Source organism: Equus caballus, chromosome 2 (genome assembly GCF_041296265.1).
Source record: "Equus caballus isolate H_3958 breed thoroughbred chromosome 2, TB-T2T, whole genome shotgun sequence".
Taxonomy (NCBI): domain Eukaryota; kingdom Metazoa; phylum Chordata; class Mammalia; order Perissodactyla; family Equidae; genus Equus; species Equus caballus.
The window spans coordinates 44735626-44757266 of NC_091685.1; the positions used below are offsets into that span (position 1 = coordinate 44735626).

Here is a 21641-nt window from a genome sequence, read left to right on the forward strand (position 1 = left end):
CCCGTCTGACCCTGAGGCTGGCGGGTTCAACAGATGGGAAAAAGCTTTTCCCCAAGGGTGACAAGTGGCATTGCCCTGTCATGCTCTTCCTCCAACAACATGTGACACATCTGTAAATTCTGCCACCTGCCTTTATTGTTTGAAATGGCTGCCCTCTCAACCTCCTCTGAGAGAACAAGTGTGACCTTGGCCAGCTGATTCCACCCTCCTCACATCCACAGCCCAGGGTTAGGCCCAGGGACACTCGCTCCCTCCACCTGCTGACTCACTGATGGTCTGTCTGTGCCCTTTGGAACAGAACGAGGTCTTTTTCCTCTGGCACGTGCTCTGTGGCATTTGCGTTTCTCCTTTTGCCTGAATCCCCGAGGAGGCGGCTAGAGCAGGAGCGCGGGTCCATGCGGGCGTGTGCTGGGCAGGGGCATCACCTCCCGCCGGGCGTCTGTTAAGCTCCTATGACGCCCAGGCCTGTCCGGCAAAGACGTTTGTCTTGCTCTCCTCTCTCCAGGCGCGCCCGTGGGCAGGCCCGGCGAGGACCCCCCAATCCACGTCCGCTGCAGCGACCCGAACGTCGTCTGTGAGACCCAGGATGTGGTGAGCTCTCTCAGCCCCACCTCGGGCCACCTTCCCAGCAGGGCATGGCCGTCGGCGCCCATGTCTCCGGCTGCCCCTTCGCTGTGTGTCTGGGGAAATGCTTTCTCTCTAAGGTGCCAGAGGGCTGTTTTGACACCCTTGTGAGAGCTTTATGAATGAGTTTTCATTTTTCCTGCAAGCAGATCAGTTCCTTGATTGTCTGAATTAAGATTGAAAAGAGGCGTGAGGTAAAGTGAGTGGTAATTATGGCGCTTATTAATTGCCATTGTGTAAAGAATAACGGCCGTAATTGTATTATGACTGGTTAGGAAAGTGGAGAAATCTCCTGCAGAATTTAACGGTTGAACTTAATATAAAATTAAGAAGTTAATGGTTTTCTCTCTTTTATAGTGAAAAAAATAGGGAGTTCTGAGTAGTACAGGAAATGAAAAATGTGTTGAGGGGGAGGGAGCCCGGTTCACGCCTGGTTTTGCTTCTGTGGACTCAGGGGCCAGGGGCCAAATGGGGACGGTGGTGTTTGCATGACGTGCCCCGCTGTCTGGCAGGGCCCCGGGGAGCCGCGGGACGTGTTCCTGAAGGTCGCTAGCGGGCCAAGCCCAGAGAGCAAGGATTTCTTTGTCACCATTTATGCGTGAGTGTGCGAACCCCTGCCGTCTGGGGTCGGGGGAGCCGAGGGGGAAGTGGGCTGCGGGCTGTGGGAGGGCTGCCGGGGGCTGCATGGGGGCGCTGCTGGGGGGCTGTGGGGGGCTGCGTGGGGGGTGCTGCGGGGGCTGCTGCAGCCTGTGGGGGGGCTACTGTGGGCTGTGGGGGGGCTGCCAGGGGGCCAGGGGCCTGCGAGGGCGCTGCTGGGGGGCTGCGGGGTCAGTGGGTTCTTTGTAAACTCGTGGTGGGAGAGGTGGGCTCTCGCTGGGTGAGGTGAGACTCTAGGGCCTTGCAGAGGGCTCCCTCTGCTCAGGCTGCACCAACAGCCTGAGGGACGCGCTCCAGCCTACGAGGAGAGAAACTTGGGCAGCTTCTGCCCTTCGCGAGTGCCCGGGACTGACTGGGCACCCTTGTCATCGAGTCTGAGGGCAGCTAAGCAGAGGCCCCCCAGGGGAGACGGAGGTCTTACCTCTGACGCTGAAGACTGTCTATAAACCGCCCCTTCACCTCTCACCGGCTGAAGTGACGCCCGTCCCTGACCTTTTCCTCACAAGTCGTATCTCCCAGCCCTTTGAACTCTTGAAAACTGGCACATTTTGTACAGCCTCCCAGGGCGGGGCAAACACTTGCTTTCAGTGCGCCTCACGGGCTGTGTGGACGCGGCAGAGTGGAGTCCTCGCAACGACCCCCTGGGGAGCATCACTGGCCCACTGCACAGCTCAGAGCTGGCGTCCGAGGGCACTGGGCGGCCCAAGTGGGGCTTCTGCGCCCAGGCCTGTGCCACATCTAAACCCACGTTCTCTCCCATCCCATGCAGCCCACAAGCTTTGCCTCAGACCCGGTTTGGAGTTTGGGGTTTCAGCTGGCAGAGGTTGCATATCTGGCCAAGGCCCACATTGTCACTCACCCGAGGTGGCCCCGTGCAGTCAAGGCCACGTATAAGCCACAGCCCCGCCTGAGAGTCCTCTGGTTAGTGCGGGAGGTAGCTGTGCAGGGTGACAGCAGCTGTGCCCCAGGCCTGCTTCCTGGGCACCCCATCCTCCCGGCTCCCGGCTTCTCCCTCACAGTTGGTGCCGCTGTCCTCACCAGTGCTGCACGTGGCTTCTGTCTCGTTCAGGGATCGCTGGCTGGCGACGCCCATCCAGATATGGCAGGTCCACCTCCACTCCCTGCAGCGCGTGGACGTCTCCTGTGTCACAGGCCAGCGGACCCGCCTGTCCCTTGTCCTTCGGGGTACACAGGCAGTTAGGAACGTGAGAGCTTTCACTTCGCACCCCCAGGAGCTGACGGTATGGCTTTCTGGGGGCTGTTGGTCACTGAGGTGTTCTCAGGCCTCTCTGTCCTCACCCCACCCTTGGGACGGACTGGACGCGGTGGGGCAGGATGCTGGAAATTGAGCTGCAGCTCAGGGGTTGGTCCCAAGGACAGCCTTCGAGCACTTCAAGATTAAGATACTCTGGCAGAGTCTTCATTCAGATTGCCTTTATTAGCTATGCCGTCATGGGATGAGTGACATATAAAGCTCTGAAGGCCAATTTTTAGAATTATTGGAAGGTAAATATTAATAGTAACTCTGGAATTCGTGCTGCCACAATTGGACGTCTGGATAATGAGGGCAATGCAGACTCCCTGCCAGGGAGCCAGGCTCCGAGCCTGGTGAACGCCCGCTGCTGAGGCAGCTCTGGCACTTAGGGGACCGTTGCCATGTGAGAGGGGGACTTGTCCAGCACAGACTGTGACACGCCGTGGTGCTGGCACTGATGGCAAGGTGGGGTCTGGCGTCAGATCTGCATTTTCACTTGGGCCCCTCTGACCTCGCGCAGGCCATGTGGCCCCCCCAGAACAGGCTGTCACCCCCAAACAACGGGGGAGCCCTTAGGATTCTCTCGGTCCACTGGGCTGCAGGTGCCCAGGAAGCCCCTCGTGTGCACCGTGTAAGAGGCTGTGTCCCAACCTGCTTCTTTCTGTTGTCCTTGAAGACGGATCCCAAAGGTGTCTTCGTGCTGCCACCTCATGGGGTGCAGGACCTGCACGTGAGTGTGAGGCCCTGCCGGGCGGGCAGCCGGTTCGTCCACCTCAACCTGGTCGACGTGGACTACCACCAGCTGGTGGCCTCGTGGCTCGTCTGCCTCTCCTGCCGCACGCCGCTTATTTCTAAGGTCTGGAGGGGTGGTGTGCGCAGGCCACATGGTACGGGTGTGTCACCTGGTCCCATGACCCAGGCCTGCCTGGATTCAGGCTGGCGTTTCCTCCTCCATCCTCTGTGGCTCTGGGATTGGGTGGGGGGTTCCCTCTGTCCTGTGAGCCCCCTCAGTTGGGAGCTCAGAGGGCTCGTCTGTCATATTTCCGGAGATGTCCAGTGTCTGGGGGCCCCAGTGCAGAGCAGGCTCCGGAAGTGCCGGGAGAAGGAGCCCACAGCCGAGTCCTGCCCTCCCCTCCCCCCACAGGCCTTTGAGATCACGCTGGCTGCCGGGGATGGGAAGGGCGCCAACAAGCGGATCACCTACACCAACCCCTACCCCTCCCGCAGGACCTACCACCTGCACAGCGACCACCCTGAGCTGCTGCAGTTCAAGGAGGACTCCTTCCAGGTGCGGGCCGGTGCTGTGCGCGCCTGGGCACGGGGCGCGGCCTCGAGGCGTGGCACCGGAGGTGGGGTCAACAGGCAGTTAGGAGCAGTTCCGTCAAGAAGTCCAGGGGGGCGAGCGTCGCGCCTCCGCTCTGGGTTCTAGGCACGGTTATGGGGCGGCTGGTGACCCACCGTCCGTGGTTTCTCGATAGTTTTACCCAGAACTGTCCGGGACGTTTGCCCTGCGTCCTCGGTGAATGTTTTAGGGAGGTGCAGCAGGCGCAGACCGTTGGTCAGTGGGGGTGTCTTCGGTTGGGAAGCGTCCCCCGAGGGCGTGGGGCGTAGCATGTCGGGTTTCACAGTGACACAGGAGGTTCAGTCCAGAACATGAGTGTGCTGGAGTCTGCAAGGCTCGGCGCTGCCAGGCTGCCCTCCCCGGCGCTGAAGGCCGGAGCTTGGGAGTAAAGTCTCAGCCACGTGATCCGCTGTGCTGCCAAAATACAGGTGTGCGTACATACAAGTTTCTGGAAGACAGATGAGCGCCCGGGGGTTGCTAGGATGTTGATGCTTGTTTCCAGGTTGCAGGAGGAGAGACCTACACGATCGGCCTGCGGTTTGCGCCCAGTCAGAGAGCCGGGGAGGAGGAGGTTCTGATTTACATCAACGACCACGAAGACAAGAACGAGGAGACGTTCTGCGTGAAGGTCGTGTATCAGTAGGGGCGCCCGGCCCCGCGAGGCCCCCTGCGGCTGTCGACCCTTCTCCCCTCAGCTCACCTGCCCGCTGACCCGTGAACTTGGCCGAGGCAGGACGGGATCACCGTGCCCCCGACCGTTTGCGGTGCCTGAGTGCAGTCAAGCTGCTGCGGCACCAACCGTCCTCAGGCGGGAAGGCAGCCACGGGTGCACGAGCCCGTTTCACGCAGGGGACTGTCACTGTCTGCAGCGCTTTGATTTCCTTTTAGCAAAGTGTATTTTATGAATCATCTTAACTGATAAAATTATGTTTTCTTACTGGATTTTGTACAAATATGTTATTTGCTATATTTTGTACTCGTATTATTTCGTATCTTTTTTTAAAGTTATATTTGAAACATTAAACTTCTATATATTTTCTCTTTGACAGTTTCCTTGAGTGTTTTCTACTGTTTTCACCACTGTCAGGGGTTTTCCGTCTACAGCAGAAGCTTGGTTTTCCCTTGAGGACACCGTGGCTGAGGGACAGTCAGGTGGCCTGTGGCCTCCGGGAGAGTCTGCTCAGGCTGACCTGGGGGAGGGGGCGACTCTGACCTCTGCTTCTTTGTCACATCTCCTTCTCTGACTCTGCCCCCACCTCCCTCTCGGAAGGATCCTTGTGATGACACTGTGGCCACCTGGAAAATCCAGGAGAAGCACTCCGTCTCCAGATCCTTCATCCAATCCCAGCCTCAGTCCCCTTTCCCCTGTCAGGTCACAGAGTCCCAGGTGCCAGAGGTCAGGACTGGGACACCTGGGGGGCATCATTCTGCCCACCACAGTCCCATTGGCTAGAACCTAGTCACATGGCCGCACCCAGCTCCAGGGGGTCTGGGAAATGTCCGCCTTCTTTCAGGTGGTTGTGTGTCTGGGTGACTTGGGGTGTGGATCGCTGAGCAGGCCTTGGGGGACGAGCAGCAGTCTTGGCCACAACGTTGCTGGCCACAGGGGGACGTGGTGGGCGAGTGGAGAGAATGTCAGGGGATAGACACAGTGGGGTGAGGGGGAAGGGTGGCCTCTGTGGGGATGGCTGATGCCGTGGGTGAAGGGAGATGGTCTTTGTGCCCCTGGAGCATCTTTACACCCCGTAAAACATGGGCGCACTGGGGGCTCTTGATAGAGATTACCCCTCCCTAAAACCTGCTCCCTCCTGCCATCTGCAGTGGGAGCCTCCTTCTGCCCCGAGAGGCTCCAGGCAGGAGGTCAGGATGTCGGTGGCTGGGGGGAGGACTGCGGCCCACATGCCCTGCTCTCCACGGGCTGGGCGCATCGTCGGGGCACCCTGCGCCGAGAACGCTCCCCAGACCTCGCTCTGCGCTCTCACACCTGAGGCGCTGTCCTACCCTAGACAGAAAGACCCTCCTGGACTGGCAGCGCTTTGAAAAGTCACTTGTGTGGCTCCGGCACCCTTTACAGGAAGGACATCTGGAACCTAACTGCTCGCTGTCCTGGCTGAGACAGGGTGGGATGGGGAGCAAGTGGGGAGGGGATGCGCGTGGTGGGGGAGGCACAGGACTTTTTCGTTTCATCTTTTCCCACTTCCAGATGGTTTCAAGAGCCGGAATATCAAGGGGATGCTGCTTTTCCTAGAGAGGTACATCCACTGGGGTCTGCTTCGTCCCTGCGCAATGGTGGGTCCACAAGAGCTTTCTTGCCCCACGTCTAGGCTGAAAGACAAAGCCTGGACTGGGGGCCCTTTGGGGCCTTCTGCTCTGGGTGCCCAGGTCGGGGGCTGTAAGGAGCTGGCCTGCTGTCCTGACTGCGCTCCTGTGAAGTGTACTTTAGCAGCACGCCGCCCTCCCCAGCCAGCTGGCGCACGCCTCTGCACGGCCTCTGGGTGGGTGCGCTGTTCCCCACTGTGCGCAGGTGGGAACAGCAGAGCCAAATGAAGCCAGTGCTGTCTGGTCAGAGTTGGTTGGTGGTGGTGCCCCTCCTGGGCAGGCCTGGGGCGGTCAGGCACACGAGGAAGCAGTGGCCTGGCCTTTGGCAAGAGAGATGTGATCAGCTAGAGAAACTGCAATTCATCACTCCCTCATTCACTTGTTCATCCATGACCTGAGTGCTCCTCTGTGCTGGCCACAGTGCGGGGGGTGGGCACATTGCGGTGCCATGAACTAGACACGGTCCTTGCCCCAGGAACCGACCTCCTCGAGGGGCCTGGAAGTAACAAATGGGCCCATTGTATAGGTCAGGCAGCAATAAAGCCTGTGAGGGGGCCAAGCAGGGTAAGGGCGTGAAGGAGGGGCTCTGCTTTAGCAAGAGGGTGGAGGACTGGAGGGACAAGGGGGCCGGAGCAGGGTCAGGGGCCGGCCAGGTCACGGGGACTTGTGGGCTGGAAGGAGGAGTCTGGACTTGGTTCTGGGGGTGATGAGAGCTTGAGGGTCTGGGGTGGACAGGCACCTTGCCCAGGACTGAGACTGGGGGCCGAATTAGTGATCCGTCCTCCCCTCGTCCTGGCCCTGTGCACATTTGAGGCCACGTGCGGCCCTTGGGATGAGCTGCCCGTGGCCTCGGTGCCCACGGGGCGGGTCAGCCTGTGCTCGGCTAGGGGGGGCATCCATGCTTTGCTAGGTCAGGAAAGAGGGTTCTTCAAACAGGCGTTCTTTTCCCCTCCTCTGCCCTTCTACCCTCCGTCCTCCCAGTCCCCGTCCCCCAGCGGGCTGTGGCCGTCTGGTGACTCTGGGGACAGAGCCCGCTCCTGGGCACAGGTCAGGATCTGAAGCCCCTCTGGGGAATGAGAATCGGGCACAAGATGGGGTCTTGTGCTTTTCAAAACTTAATGCCATTCTGAGCGGTTCCCCTCCTCCTCCCTTTCTTTTTCTGTCTTTTTTTCTTTTCTCACAAAGAATAGAGGTTCCTTTTATGGTAAAGTTTCAGTGTTCCGTAACAGCCAGCACCATGGCTGCGATCGGCCGTCTCCGGGCTCCCATCCTGGCGTCCGAGCCCTGTCAAGGTCGCTGTGCTCTCTGGGTGGCGGGGATGGGCCTGCTCCCTTCCTTTGTGACCCAGACTGTTCTGAGTCGATGCCTAGACTTGGACTGGCGTTTCACTTTTCCGTCTGACTTCCTGGTTGCCCTCCTTGGTCCAGCTGGCGCCGCGATTCACATGAGAAGCCGGCCCGCGCCGCGGATCTGCCGAGGGCTGGGCGCCGGGCTTTCTCCCCGCACGCGAAGGCGCACCAGCTTCCACAGGGAGCCTTCTCATTTCCATCAGGGCGTTTTCCGTGGTGGTATTTTATTCCTTCCCTCTCGCGCCTGCCTCCTCCCACTCCTGTAGGAAGCTGCTTTTAACTAAATGGAGTCAAATGAAAGCCAGATTGCTGCGCTGCTTTTCTCATGTCTGATAATGATTTAATGCTATGTTTGTCTCTGTTTAGAAATAAATTAAGGCGCCTCTTAAAATTGCTGCCTCAGGTTCTACGGGGTTGGGGAATCAGCCCTCATGTTTCCTTAACGGCCCTGTTTCTCCCCGTGTGCAGGCCGAGGTGCCTGGGACCCTGAGCCCCGGAAACCTAACCATGGCAGTTTCTCTTTTCAGGACGTGCGCTGGGACCTTTAGGAAGAAGGGGGCGGGGGAAAAGCTGGGGGCCTGCCATGAGAAGTAGTTCTCGTGGGTCCCTGGAAGGTGTGGCCCGAGCATGGCAGGGTTCCCCTGGTCCCGCACGGAGCTCTGCCCTTGAGTCTGGTGGACGGGCAGTGGATCTGGAGGCCCTTCTGCTGGTAAAGGGGCTGGCGCTCCACCTTAATTAGGACACCTTTGCTGGCCATGCCACGTGGGTCCCTCTGGCTCTCCTGACCCCAAAGCACAGCCGCATCCGAGCTGGTCTGTGGGGGCTGTGCAGAAGCGGAGAAGCCTTCTCTCCGTGTCGGGGAGGCCCACCTCCGCCCGGCTGGTCGTGTCCCCCTGGGTGGCTCCTCGTGTCCCTGAGGCCGCTAGGGAGACCTGAAATGCCAGGTGCAAGTCAGAGAATGGACTGAGAAACAGTCACCCCACCTGTAGAGGGTTGAATAGGCCCCCCCAAAATTCATGTCCAGCCAGAACCTCAGGATGTAACCGTATTTGGGGATAGGGTCTTTGCAGATGTGGTTAAGAAGGATGGAGATGTAATCACACTGGCTTAGTGTGGTCCCTAAATTCAATGAGTCTCCTTAGAGGAGGTGGAAAGGGGCACACGGAGAAGATGGTCACGTGGTGATGGGGGCAGAGGCTGGAGTGATGCCTCTGCTGCCCACACAGCACCAAGGATGCTGGCAGCCGCCAGAGTCCAGGGGAGAAGGCTGACCGATGCTCCCTGAGAGCCCCCAGAGGGAGCCAACCCTGCTCGCCCCTCGAGTGTGGACTCCGGCCTGCAGAACTGCAGGAGGGTAAATTTCTGGTGCTTTAAGCCACCACGGTCAGTTTGTTATGGTGGCCCCAGGAAACTAACACAGAAGGAGTTGAGGCACCCACATAGCCCAGGGTCTTAAATATTCATGTAATCAGCAAATCAAGATTTCTGGTCTTTGGGAGGGGGGGTCCCAGTAGAAATCTAGGGAATGACCCCTCAACAGGGTGGCCCTTTGGTCATGTGGAGAAGCCCCAGCATGGCCGTCCTCGCCGCAGAGGTGTCATCCTGCCACACGGAGGAGCAGCGGCAGGCTTCACTGTCTGTCATCTCGGTTTGTCAGCCATCCTGAATTGATCTGTGACTCAAGTTCTAAAGATAAATTCCATCGCGAGAATTCAACCTTGAAATAACTGCAGACCGAAGTGACGTGTTCCTCCACGGGGGGCGGAGGCACGGAGATGAGGGCTCCAGTGACACTGACAGAAGAATAGTCAGAGGGCCTCCTTGCATGTGAAAGTGCCAGCGTGCAGGGGGATGAGGCCTCAGGTTCAGGCATGCAGGGGGGTTCAGACAGGACACCTCAGGCTTAAAGAATGGGCATGAGGCCTTGTGGGAAGGGGTGAGGTCTCCAAGGCCATGCAAAGGCCCTGGGCTACAGGCTCAGTCTCTGCCTTCCAACTCTCTCCCTCCTGGGTCACTGCCTCCTGGGTGCTCTCCTTGCTTTCACCCTGGCCCTCTAGACCAAAGCCCATGGCAGCCAGTGTGACTGCTATGAAACACAAACCTGATCCTGTCGCCCCACTGTGTATACCCTTCTGGGGATGGGATAAAGGCGGGAATCCTGTTTAAGGTTGGTTAGGCCCCTTTTGCTCACCCCTAGCTCCGGCAGTGCATGTGAGCAGGACTCTGGATCCAGACACCAGAGGCAGCTGTGATTGCTTCTCATACCTTGTGGGGAAACTCAGTCTTCAGGTATGGCTGGATCCAGGGGCTCAAATGCTGTTCCTCAGATATGTCCAGCAGACTACCCATCAGGGCCTTTGCACGTGCTGTCCCCACTGCCTAGAACGCTCTTCCCCAGACATTCGCGAGGATCACTCCCTGGCTTCAGTCATGGCTGTGCTCAGATGCCCCCTTCCCACCTTCCCTGCTCACCCCACCTAAAATGGCCCTCCCTGCCCCACTTCCTGTTGCTCTTCATGGGCCTCTGCCCTCCTGGCTATGTCTGCTCCATCTGTTTGTCTATCTCCGCCATGCGCCTCACGCAACATAAGCTCCCCGAGAGCAGGATTTGTCTTTGTTCCCTGCCGGGTCTCCTGTGCCCACGCAGGTGCCTGGCGCGTAGTGGGGCTCCGAGAATATTGGTGGGAGGGCTGAATGTTGTCAAACAGCGTCAACCAGCTCAGTGGCTTCCCTGCATGCCGCCAGAGGCCTCCTACCGCTGTCCGCACACCTTGTGACAGCAGTCCATGAATCCCCTCCGCATCGGGAGCCTCCGCTCCTGCCACCGCCCACTTTCTCTTCAGCTGCGCTGCCTGCACCTTCCCTTCGCTCTGCTCCGATCTCCCCACGTGGTCAGCTGTCCTCATCCTTGTGGGTCTCCCCTGGAGAGGCCTCCCCCAGGCAGCCTGCCCAAGGTAGAAATTCCCCCCGGGGTCGGTCACAAACACGGCCACAGTCCTCTACAGCTCTTCCATCAAGGTGGCGTCTGGGCTGACCTTGTGCCTGTCTGCTTGCTAGGATGTGGACGTGGCTGGTGCCCCCTCTAGGCTAGATCCACTTCTGGGACCCCAAGGCCAACATGGGGACGAGCCCACGGGACCCTATTGGAGGATGAGAGACCACATGGAGAGACGTCTAGATGTCCCAGCCGTCCTCCGGCCATCCTATGTCAGACAGCCCCCAGCTGACTACAGACGCACAAGTGACCCAGCTGAGGTGGCCAAGTCCTGCCTGGACCAAAAGACCGCTGAGCCCAGCCCACTGCCAGCCTGTGGGATCACGAGCTGAGAAATGGCCGCTGTGGGAAGCCGCTGAGGTTTGGGGTGGGTTATGGCACAGCCGTCCTCATGTGGCTCCACCTCTGCCTTTTGTGTTTCCAATCACAATTGGTATTTACTTGTTTACCTGCTTATTTATGTGTCTCCCGACTAGCATGTCAGATCCTGAGGACACAAGCTCCTTCTCCCTGAAGTCCTACAATACTAGACTAAATGGTCATTAAGAGTTAGCATCCAGTGAGTACTGACCGTCGATCAGGCTCTGTTCCAAGTGTGTTATGTGACTACATCTTTTCATTCCTGGACGAGCACAGTGCCACCCACCTGTTATTAAGTATTTAAAGGTATTAAGTTGAGTGGATGAATGAGTGAAGTGCTTCTCCCTTCCGGAAGGTTCCACTGCCTTTGCTGCGCTCTGTTCCTCAGCTTCTGACGCTCCCGCCTGCTGTCTGCAGCAGAAATGTTGGCACCCCCGTTCCTTTCTTCTCAGACCACCAGCTTCTACCATCAGCTTCACCTGATAACCTTGCCTCTTTCTTCACGGAACCAAACCAGAACCTTCTGTGGTCCCATCGATCTGTGGCCCAGCTGCCCCTGAGCCTGCTCCCTCCTCGCCCGAATCCCACCCTCAAACCTCCTGAGGGTCTCACTCCTGCAGTTCCTATCCCTTCCTGCATCATCGATTTCTCTGTCTCTTCTGGAACATTCTGCAGTCTTTCTCTATCACCCATCTTGACAAGAAGAGCCTTTCCTTTCTCCGTCCTCCCCTCTGACCACTACCTTCCCTGCTCCTCTGTACAGAAATCCCGCCAGGGTGTCTGTGGCCAGTGTCTGAGACCCCCCACTCCAGTCTTCTCTCTTCTGCCCCACAGAGACCTCACTTTTCAAGTTTCCTGATGACCTTACAAAGCCAGATCCTCAGGGCTGCGTGTGGGGGTGGATGGCTGAGTTGGGGGCCACCTGTGAGTCATCCTGTATGAGACAGAAATGGACAACGAGCCTCGAGGCTCCGCCCACCCAGCCTCTGGGCTCTGCCCAGGGCCCACCCACTGCCCCCATCCCCTGGGCAGACCTCGGTCACTGCGTCTCTGTGGAACAAGGCCCCAGGGCCCAGGGGGCAGATGACCGGACATTCTCCTTACATCCTGGGCCTGGGGTAGCCTTGCAAGCCCCTGCTGGGTTCTGCCCGTCTGTCCTGGGCTGGCTGGCAGCCCCGACTTGCTTGGCCGTCTCCCGAGCTGGTCCTCCACGGCTGCCTCCAACACTCACTGGCGTCTGGATGCAGGTTGTGCTCGGTGGTGGGGGCAGCTTGAAGCCCCCTCACTCCCTCCCAAGAGCTCCAAGCTGCGGCTGGCCCCGTGGCCGAGTGGTTGAGTTCACACGCTCCACTTTGGCGGCCCAGGGGTTCGCTGGTTCGGATCCTGGGTGCGGACATGGTACCGCTCATCAGGCCAAGCTGAGGCGGCGTCCCACATAGAAGAACCAGAAGCTCACAACTAGAATAAACAACTATGTACTGGGCAGCTTTGGGGAGAAGAAAAAAAAAGATTGGCAACAGATGTTAGCTCAGGTGCCAATCTTAAAAAAAAAAAAGAGCTCCAAGCCGATGCTACTGCCACCCTCTGGGACTTGTGGCCTGGGGTCCCCCCAGACAGGGCTCACGGGGGCCCCGACTTCCCTCTCGAAATGGAGTCAGGACGTATCCCCGAATCAGGTCTCGGGAAGGATGCTCGGGCCTGCTCGCCGGGTCTGGGCGGCACCTGCTCCCGGCTGCCCCTGCCGTCCCGAGGGCCCGTGCATACAGTGGGCTCCCTGGAGGCTGGAGGAGCAGCCGTGCTACTGGTCTGAAGGCCCCGTACGGAGCAGGGAGGGAGACCTGGGCTGCCACGTGTTCCCCACAAGTGACTGGCCACCCTCTCTGGCCTCAGTTTCCTCGTCAACAAGCCCGATGAGCCCTTTCAGACGTAAGCGGTGTTGTCTTCATCGCTAGGCGGGTCTCCGTCCCCTGGTGCCGACGCTCACCAGCTGGCTGACCTGGGCGAGCTCCTCACCTGTTTCACCTCGACCTCCCCACCTGTGAGACGGGACAACAGTGCCACCGCCTCCTGGGTGCTGAGAGGATCAGGGAGAAATGCCACGTGTTTGGGGCTGTGCCTGGCGTGAGACTGACTGCTCAGTGGCTGGGTCCACCAGGGTCGCGTCCTGAGATCTGGCGGCCCCTGGGAGCTGAGGAGCAGAGGCAGGAGTTTCCCACAGTTCCTAAGCCGGATGGCAGGAGGCCTTCTTCCTGTGGTGCTGAGCGTGGCTTCCGCTTAACGTGTCCCTCTCCGTGGGCCCTGGGGTCACAGAAAGCCACTGTGAGCCTGGGCCCCTTTCTGTCATTTCGGTGACCCTGGCCCAGGCCCCACACTCCACGTCCGGCCATGTCTCTGCTCTTGGACAACAGCTGGCCTCAGAGGAGAGCCCATGACTTGGGTCATTCGGCACTCACTCGGGACCCACAGGCATTTGCATTTAATGAGACTGAGAAGGGGCCAGTTCTTCCCTGAAAACCATTGCTGGTTCAGGTGGCACCATGAGGCCAGTTGTGGTTAATTTTATGTGTCAACTTGGCTAGGCTGCGCTGCCCAGTTGTTTGGTGAAGGTCTGGACTGGGCGTTGCTGTGAAGGTATTTTTTTTAGATTGGCATCTGAGCTAACAACTGTTGCCAATCTTCTTTTTTTTTTTCCTGCTTTTTTTCCCCAAATCCCTCCAGCACACAGTTATATATTTTAGTTGTGAGTCTTTCCAGTTGTGGCATGTGGGATGCTGCCTCCAGCATAGGCTGATGAGGGTGCCATGTCCATGCCCAGTATCTGAACTGGCGAAACCCTGGGCCACAGAACTGGAGCGCGCAAACTTAACCACTCCGCCACGGGGCTGGCCCCTGAAGGTATTTTGAAGATGAGATTAATATTTAAATCAGTAGACTTTGAGTAATGAGTACCTTCCCTAATGTAGGTGGGCCTCACCAATCAGTTGAAGGCCTTCAGAGAAGACTCAGGTCCCCTGGGAAGAAGGATTTCTGCCTCCATACGGCCTTCGGACCCGAGCTGAAGCATCAGCTCTTCCCTGGGTCTCCCACCTGCCGGCCTGCCCTGCAGGTTTTGGATCTGCCGGCCCCACAATCATGTGAGCCAATCTCTTAAAATAAACCTCTCTGTCTGCACATCCTGTTGGCACTGTTTCTCAGAGATCCCTGGTTAATATCGCAGTCTGTGTGGGCAATCAGGTTAGAGCCGAGTTGGCCCTGGGAGGGTCATACACCTGGGCGAGCTGGAGGCTGCGGACACACAGAGGACTGGGGCCCACCCTGCCCCTGCGGAGAGCTGCATTGTACATGGCGGCCATTGAGGACTCACTTCTGGGCATCTGGAGCAGGGAGGGGCTGGGTGGGCAGAAGTAGTCCCAGCAGGTGGCAGGTGTGGGTGCTGCGAGGCAGGAGGAGAGGGGCACGTGTCTCTGTGACAGGTTGCAGAGGAGCAGGGGCAGGGGAGGAGGGTCACCTGGCCACCCAGAATACAAGCCTCACTCCCCAGGCTCCTCTCCTCCCGGAGCCCAGGATGCAGGGGCTGCCGGGGCCAGGAGGTTGAGGGCCTGAATGGCAGAGCAGGGGAGCTGGTTCCTGACACCGTGGGCCGCCCTGGACCACACCCTGCTGCATCATGTTTGGTCCTTTAAGACCCTGGGGCTGGGCAGGTGAGACCCCAAGCTTGGGTGTCTTGTCCAAGGTCTTGGTGACAGGAGGTGTTTGAACCGGAGTCAGGTGGACTCCACCGTCCATCTCATGAGCTCCACATCCGGCGCCTTCGCCTGGGGCGGATGAGGGAGAGGCCTCCACACACCTGCTGGCCCCTCCCTGAAGCCGTCGGGAGCCCCAGGCAAGGTCCTGCCGCGGGAGGCTTTGAAGAGGCGAGTCAGCACAGGGTGAGATCCCATCCATCACCCACAATAACCTGTTGTGACAGGAAGCTGGGAAAACAGGCGAAATGAATGAGGATTTGGAAACAGACACTGCAGGAAATAATTTATTTCTAGGAGTAGCCTGGATGGGAAGAGATCTGAAGTTGGGGCTCCGAGGGAGGCCTGGGCCAGACCCGAGTCTGGGGAGCAACTGCATCCCCAGGAACCTGTCCCTGACCCTCCGGCCCCCACAGGGCCTGGCCATCAGCCATGACAGCTGGTTCTCAGGCTGGGCAGCCACTGCTGCAGGAGCCATAGCCGGGCTGTCCGAGCCGGGGGCCTCTGGGGGAGAGATGGCCAGGGGGCTTTAGGGTGGTGGGGAGTGGCTGTGAGGACGGGCTGGTCACCTCAGCACACACAAATCTCGCTGGGAACGTGGCCCTGCAGGCCATCAAGTGGGCATCTGTGGCCCTACCAGGAGGCTGTTCCGGTTGGTTCATTCATTCGTTCGTTCCTTCAGCAGCTGTGTCTCAGGGATCTGCGACGTACTGGGTGACGTCTGTCCATTCCAGGCACACTGTTCCGTCTCCGAATCCTCAGAACGCAGCCGGGTCGCCACCCCTCGATTACAGGCCCTGAGGTCAGCGCCCTGACGGTGGAGAGTCCCAGGTCCCCTGGGCACCGGGCAGAAGGTGGCCCTGGTCTGCCTGGGGGGTGAGGTGGCCCCCAGGGACCGTTGCTCAGAAGTACAACCTTGGGCGGGGATGGGAGGGGATTCTCTCTCCTGCCGTGGGTGCTGGTTGGAGCCACTAACTGCTCTTCCTTCCTGCACCCCCAAAGCCCGCTGTAGTCCTGGGGAGACTCCTGCTCCGAGGGGAGCAATGTCACTGCTCTTTATGGCATATGAAGCTGGTGAATGGCACCCCCAGGGCCCGTGCTGGGTGCCTCTCTATTGCTCCACTTGAGTGGAAAGTGACAACTAATATTTCTGAAGTGAATACTGTAAAGACTGCAGCATATTGAGGCCCCACACAGGGTTATTAAAGTACATTAACTGAACAATTTTCCTAGAGTAATAACACTTCTTAAGGATTATGGACGAGCCCTGGTCTTTCCTCAGCTGCTGTCAGCCGCGACGTCCGCGGGCGGATCAGCGGCACCATTTAAGGCTTCAGAACCAGTCAGGTTTCCGTGAGGACCAGATGCTGATGCAGGAATCAGAGTTAGACTGACAGCAACAGAGTCACGTGGAGACTAAATGGGATTGGATGCTGTAAGCCCCAGGCACTCGCTCACAGATGCAATTAAGATACCTCCTGCACCCCAGCTAAGGAAGCGGCCTGTGCCAGGGCCGTGGTGCCGGGCAGCCGGGCAGAGAGTCGTCCTGCTGGGTCTTTGGATTTGTCCACTTGGACAGGAGGATAGGTTTGGTCAGGGGTTGCCCCACAGGGGGGTTCTGGGTGTCCTGGGGGTGGGTTCTGATTAGCTTTCTGCAGTGTTCAGGGAAGGTGCCTGGGAGGGCCCCACCCTCTGACCCCAGTGGCCCCTTTCCAGGTGGAGCTGAGCTGGGTCCTCAGCACCTGCAGGAGGCATTAGCTAGCTGGAGGTGGGGCGACTTCCTGGGCCTCATCTGGAGGACGCACACCCCACCCAGGAGACGGGAACAGCTCCAGGGACTGCAGCCCAGGGCAGGGAGAGGCCGAGCCACCAGCCCCTTCGTGGCCTCTGAGGGCCGAGACCCACTCTGTGCAGGGAGACAGTCATTCAGTCCTATCAAGCCCAGGCTGGTGCGTGAAAGAGGCGGGGACACTTCTTCCCCATCTCTGACGGCTTCCTGGGCGCGGGACGGTGCACTCACACGGGGCTCCGTGCTCCGGAGGGCTCCACACTTGGTTTAATGCTCTGCTGTTGCTGTCTCGAGATTCATTTTTTTTTTTAAAGATTGGCACCCGAGCTAACAACTGTTGCCAATCTTCTTTTTTGTTTTCCCTGCTTTTTCTCCCCCAAGCCTGCCAGTGCATAGTTGTATACTTTAGTTGTGGGTCCTTCTGGTAGTGACATGTGGGACGCCACCTCAGCATGGCCTGATGAGTGGTGCCACATCCGTGCCCAGGATCTGAACCGGTGAAACCCTGGGCCACCGAAGCAAAGTGCACGAACTCAACTGCTTGGCCACAGGGCCGGCCCCTGTCTCGAGATTCTTAATAATTTTTCGACAAGGGGCCCCGTGTTTTCATTTTGCATGGGGCCCTGTACACTATGTAGCCGGTCCTGTTTCCCGCTCTCCTGGGGTGGGAGGTGGCGAGAACTGATAATGGGAGAGTCTGGGAGGAGCCCCGGGCCTGGCAGCTCAGCCTGTCCCCACCGCCCTCTCTCTCTGGGACGTGCCAGTCTGCAGTGAGCCTGGCCCTGGTCTGTGTGCCTACCTGTGACAGGTGGCACTTCTACCTGCATCTGGGGGGTGTTAGGAAGCTGTTGTTGCCCCTGAAATGTCCATGAACTCACCCTCATCTGTAGAAACCTGACCTGGTCTCCATCAGCCTGACGTTCCTTTTGTCTCAATTGGCTCAGAGCTTGGGGGGTAGAAGGGGTGCATTAGGCAGCTTCGTGCTACAGTAATGCTGCAAAACAAGCATCCCCAGAGCTCAGGGCCTTACAATAGTAGTACTTTTTTTTGCTCACAATTCTGTGGCCACCGTGGTGGCTCTGCTTTAGGTCAGGGTCAGGGTCAGGGTCAGCTTGGCTCCATGTGAGTCTCATTCTGGGCCCAGTGACCTCCCAGGGCTTCTTTTCAAGGATGGTAGAGACACAGTGGGTGAGTCAAACCACCAGGCATGTTTGGGAGCTCAGCTCACATCACACTCACTCAAATTGGCTTAGCCGAAGCAAACCCATGGCCAAGCCACCATTGCTGGGTGGACTGTGAGCTGGGCCGGCCCTCCTGGGAGGCAGTGCAAGGCAAAGGTGGGGTGTGGGCGCTGCTTCAGGGAGGGAGGCAAGAGTTTCAACAGTAATCCATGTACCACAGGGGTCTCGTGTGTTGACCCCCTGAAGCCCCAACATAAGACTGGGTTTCTAGAATGTTTTAGAAAGATCCTTGAACCCCAGGCCAGGTGACTAGTGAACTAACTCTTGGGAGGTACAGCTGTGTGGGGCTGCTGGTGGGCCCGGGCTCTGAGAACTCCTGCCTTGGGGCCTTTGGTTTGGACGACGTGGCCGGCAAGGCTGTTCCTGGCCAGGGCCCTCCAGGGAAACATCCAGTGTCCCCGAGGGATGCGCTGTGCTCGGGGCTGAGGAAACAGAGTGAGACGTTGCTCATGAGCTGTGGACGAAACCTGTGCCCTCTGCATGGAGCTGTGACACCGAGGTGAGAGTGGGCTGCAGGAACCCAGGGGGGGCTGCTGGCCCCCCTCTCAGGGATGGGGTGCCAGGGGCCCACCCAGAGGAGAAAGCCTGTGCTGAGCTCTGAGGGCCGAGGCTCGTGTGTGCGTAGGAAAGAGCATTCCAAGCAGAGGGGCCAGGTGAGCTGCTGCAGTCACGCAAGACTCCTGGGGACACCGTGTGTGGCTTCAGGGATCCCAGAGGAGAAAACAGCGGGACCCTGCCCACCCTTTGGGGGCTCACCATCCTGCACGGCCATTCCTGGGAAGCTGGCCGTGTCCGTGGCCCTGGAGGGGTGGAGCTCAGGGAGTTGGGGGCCCAGGGCCCGTGGGGCATTGTGCAAGGACCCCCACTCCACCTGCAGGGGGTGCCTTGAGCCTGGGGCAGGGGAAGGAGTTGCTCTGGGGGCTGAGGTGCCCCTGAGTCTGGGCACCGAGGGTTTGTTACCTGCGGGGCGGGAGGGTCCCCTGGCCGTCCCGCACATTTGGACTTCCAGGAAAGTTTAGGCCGGCTCAACAGGCAATGAAGGCCTTGGCTGCGTTCAGCCTTGGGCAACATGTGTAAAGCGATGATGTGACAGCTTTAATCAAAGAGGCCTTTTATCCACAAATGCGTATGCCGATTACTGAGCAACAGGCATGGAGGCTGGGTTTACAGCTGCTGCCAGCCGTGAATCCCTGTGTACAGGGAGGACGCTGAGCGACTCGCCCGTGAAGTGCGTCTTCCTGGAGCAACCCCCCTCCAAACGGGGCCCGGGTCCGGGGCAGCTCACTGCGGAATCCTGACGTCTGGTGGCGGGCTGGCTGCGCCCTCAACCTGGTTCTGGCCCCAGGGTGCTCAAGGCAAGGAGTCGGCTCTCAGTGCTGAACCTATCCCGTCTGATAGGAAGTGACTGAGCCAGCCAGTACATGCTGGGAAGAGCCAACTCAGCCTCATCGGGTGCTGCCCATGGTCATCACTCCTGCCGCCTCCCTCAGTCGGACAGCAGGGACCTCTCGAATCCAGGGCCCCCATGGTCCTGCCTCCCAGTGGTGGGCAGTGAACATTGATCTGGTTGAATTCACCAAGGCCGGGGGAATGGAGGGCACTGTCCAGGCAGGAAGCCCCCTTCTGCTGGCATTTCAGCCCAGACCCCCTTTCTGCCAGGCCCAGCACAGCCCTGCCCTGAGGCCCAGAGACCGTGACCCTGAAGTCTGGCATCGTCCCTCTGTCCCTGTTCCTGCGAGGGGCCATCCCACCTTGCCTTCAGGACCCCGTGAACACAGTTAGTCTGTTCTCACTATGTTAGCCCTAACTAGACAATGAACTTCTGCTGGCCCTCCACTGACACAGCTCGATTAGAATCATGTTTAGGAGCAACCTCGATCTGTCAACAGATAAACCAATGTGGCATAAAAAAGAAATGAAGCCCGGACACATGGATGAACCTTGAAAACATGATGCTGAGTGAAAGAAGCCAGACACAAAAGGCCACATGTTATGTGATTCCTTTTATATGACGTGTTCAGAGTAGGCAAATCCATAGAGACAGAAAGCAGATTAGTAGTTGCCTAGAATTAGGGGGAAAGTGGATAGTGACTGCCGATGGGTACAGGGTTCCTTTTTTCTTTTTTTTTGGTGAGGAAGATTGGCCCTGAGCTAACATCTGTGCCAATCTTCCTCTATTTTGTATGCGGGATGCTGCCACAGCATGGCTTGATGAGCAGTGTGTAGGTCCGCGCCCAGGATTTGAATGTGTGAACCCTGGGTGGCTGAAGTGGAGCATGCGAACTCAACCACTACACCACTGGGCCAGCCCCCAGGGTTCCTTTCTGTGTGTGGGGGGGGTGAAATATTCCAGAATTAGATAAAGGTGACAGTTGCACAACATTGTGAATGTACTAGAAAGCACTGAACTGTACACTTTAAAGAGGTGAATTTTATGCATGTGAATTATATCTCAATTTAAAAAAAAGAGCCACATTCAGATGGGGGGGTGGGTACCCCCCTGGTCCAGGGGGAAGGCCTGGTTGTTCTCCAGAAAGAGAGATGCCAGGAGATTTCAGGAGACCCTCAACTCTACAGGCTGAGCCTTCTGCACCATTACTGGAGGTTTGGGGTGAGGCCGTCCCTGGGTCTCAGTGAAGGGGCCCTACTGTGGTGGCAAGATGCCTTATACCGCGTGCCCTTAGAGCTTCGGGGTCTGAACTGCCTGACGGAGTCCTGGCTGGGATATCCCTGGCTGGACCCAGAGACACACACTACCTGTGCAATACAGGGACCAGCCAGCTTGACTGGGGGAAGACGGGGTTTCCCATCGGTGACGACCTGGAGGGAGCGAGAGTGGCCTCTATCCTTCTCAGGCTGGCTGATGAAGTTGTCCCCAACAGTGACACCATGCTCTTGTCACCCCCCGTTTACTTCTTGCCTGTCTTATTATTCTGCTATGTCCTCTACGTCAGGAGGAAAATTGGATTCTGGTGACAGTCAAATGCATTCACAGAGAGGACGTCCCCCACCCTCCACCCCCAGGATGGGCGGGAGGGGAGACCCTGCCGGGTTCAACTAGGCTGGAGCTGCCCCCGTGGGCCGTCCACCCCCAGCACTCTGTCCGGGGATGCAGCCCCAGGCGTCTCAGCCAATGCCGGGAGCCCCCGATAAGTGTACCCCGGCCATGCCCAGCCTGGCCGCCCGGCATCCATCTCCTCTCCCCAGCGGGCGCACTGGGGCATGTTAGTGGCTCAGACCTTAATAAAATCCCATGACGTGTTTGAGCCTCGCTCGCCTCTAAAGAGAACTTTCCTAATTTTATTTTTATAGCTCCAAGTTGTGCTCAGCTCATGGAAATTATAAACCATAACTTCGCCCTCTGCTTCCCAGCCACCTGGCATTAACTGGCCCCATCCTGGTCCCCGCTCAACGACTTTGCGTTCTAGGAGCCAGTGATCAAGCAGGGTAACTAGGCAACCTGGGGGTCAGCCACCGGGGGCTCCCATGTGGGTCCTTGTTGGTGAGAAGTTTCACCCCCTGAGCTGGTAACTTTTGGATATCATGGGTCAATAAAAAAATCATACTAAAAAATCGGAGAATCAATTTAAAACTGCTAACTTTTATTTGCCAAGTGAGGCATTAAAAGAATTCTTTCTAAACCTGATCTATGACTGTCACCATCATTTTATAAAAGAAAGAACATTTAAGCCCTCAAACTTAGGAAGGCCGCACTCCAGAGTGGAGGACGGCCCTGTAAAGGGAATACATTAAAGGAGAGCCGCTCTCTGTCCTCCCGCTTGGCCTGGTCGGGCTGCTGTAACAGAGCACCGCAGACTGGGGCTCATAAGCAGCAGACATTTATTGCTCACAGTCCAAGATGAAGGTGCCGGCAGCTGGGTGTCTGGAGTCCTCTTCCTGGATCACAGACGCCGTCTTCTCCCTGGGTCTTCATATGGCAGAAGAGAGGATGGAGCTCTCTGTGGCC

At 58.1% G+C, this 21641-nt stretch overlaps 1 protein-coding gene across 29 annotated transcripts in view; it reads left to right on the forward strand.

Moving 5' to 3' along the window:
• The window catches only part of NPHP4 (nephrocystin 4), a 128837-nt gene extending 123916 nt beyond the window's left edge, over window positions 1-4921 (forward strand). For 28 of the 29 annotated variants that reach the window (XM_023635897.2, XM_023635898.2, XM_023635899.2 and 25 more), the window contains 6 exons: window positions 506-591; window positions 1137-1222; window positions 2351-2522; window positions 3213-3392; window positions 3681-3824; window positions 4381-4921. In XM_023635897.2, coding sequence (XP_023491665.2) covers window positions 506-591; window positions 1137-1222; window positions 2351-2522; window positions 3213-3392; window positions 3681-3824; window positions 4381-4521 — 809 coding nt within the window. In that variant the 3' untranslated portion in view covers window positions 4522-4921. Of the gene's footprint in view, window positions 1-505; window positions 592-1078; window positions 1223-2350; window positions 2523-3212; window positions 3393-3680; window positions 3825-4380 lie in introns of all 29 variants that reach the window. The other variant, XR_011436569.1, reaches the window with a different exon arrangement.
• Window positions 4922-21641: the final 16720 nt, after the last annotated feature.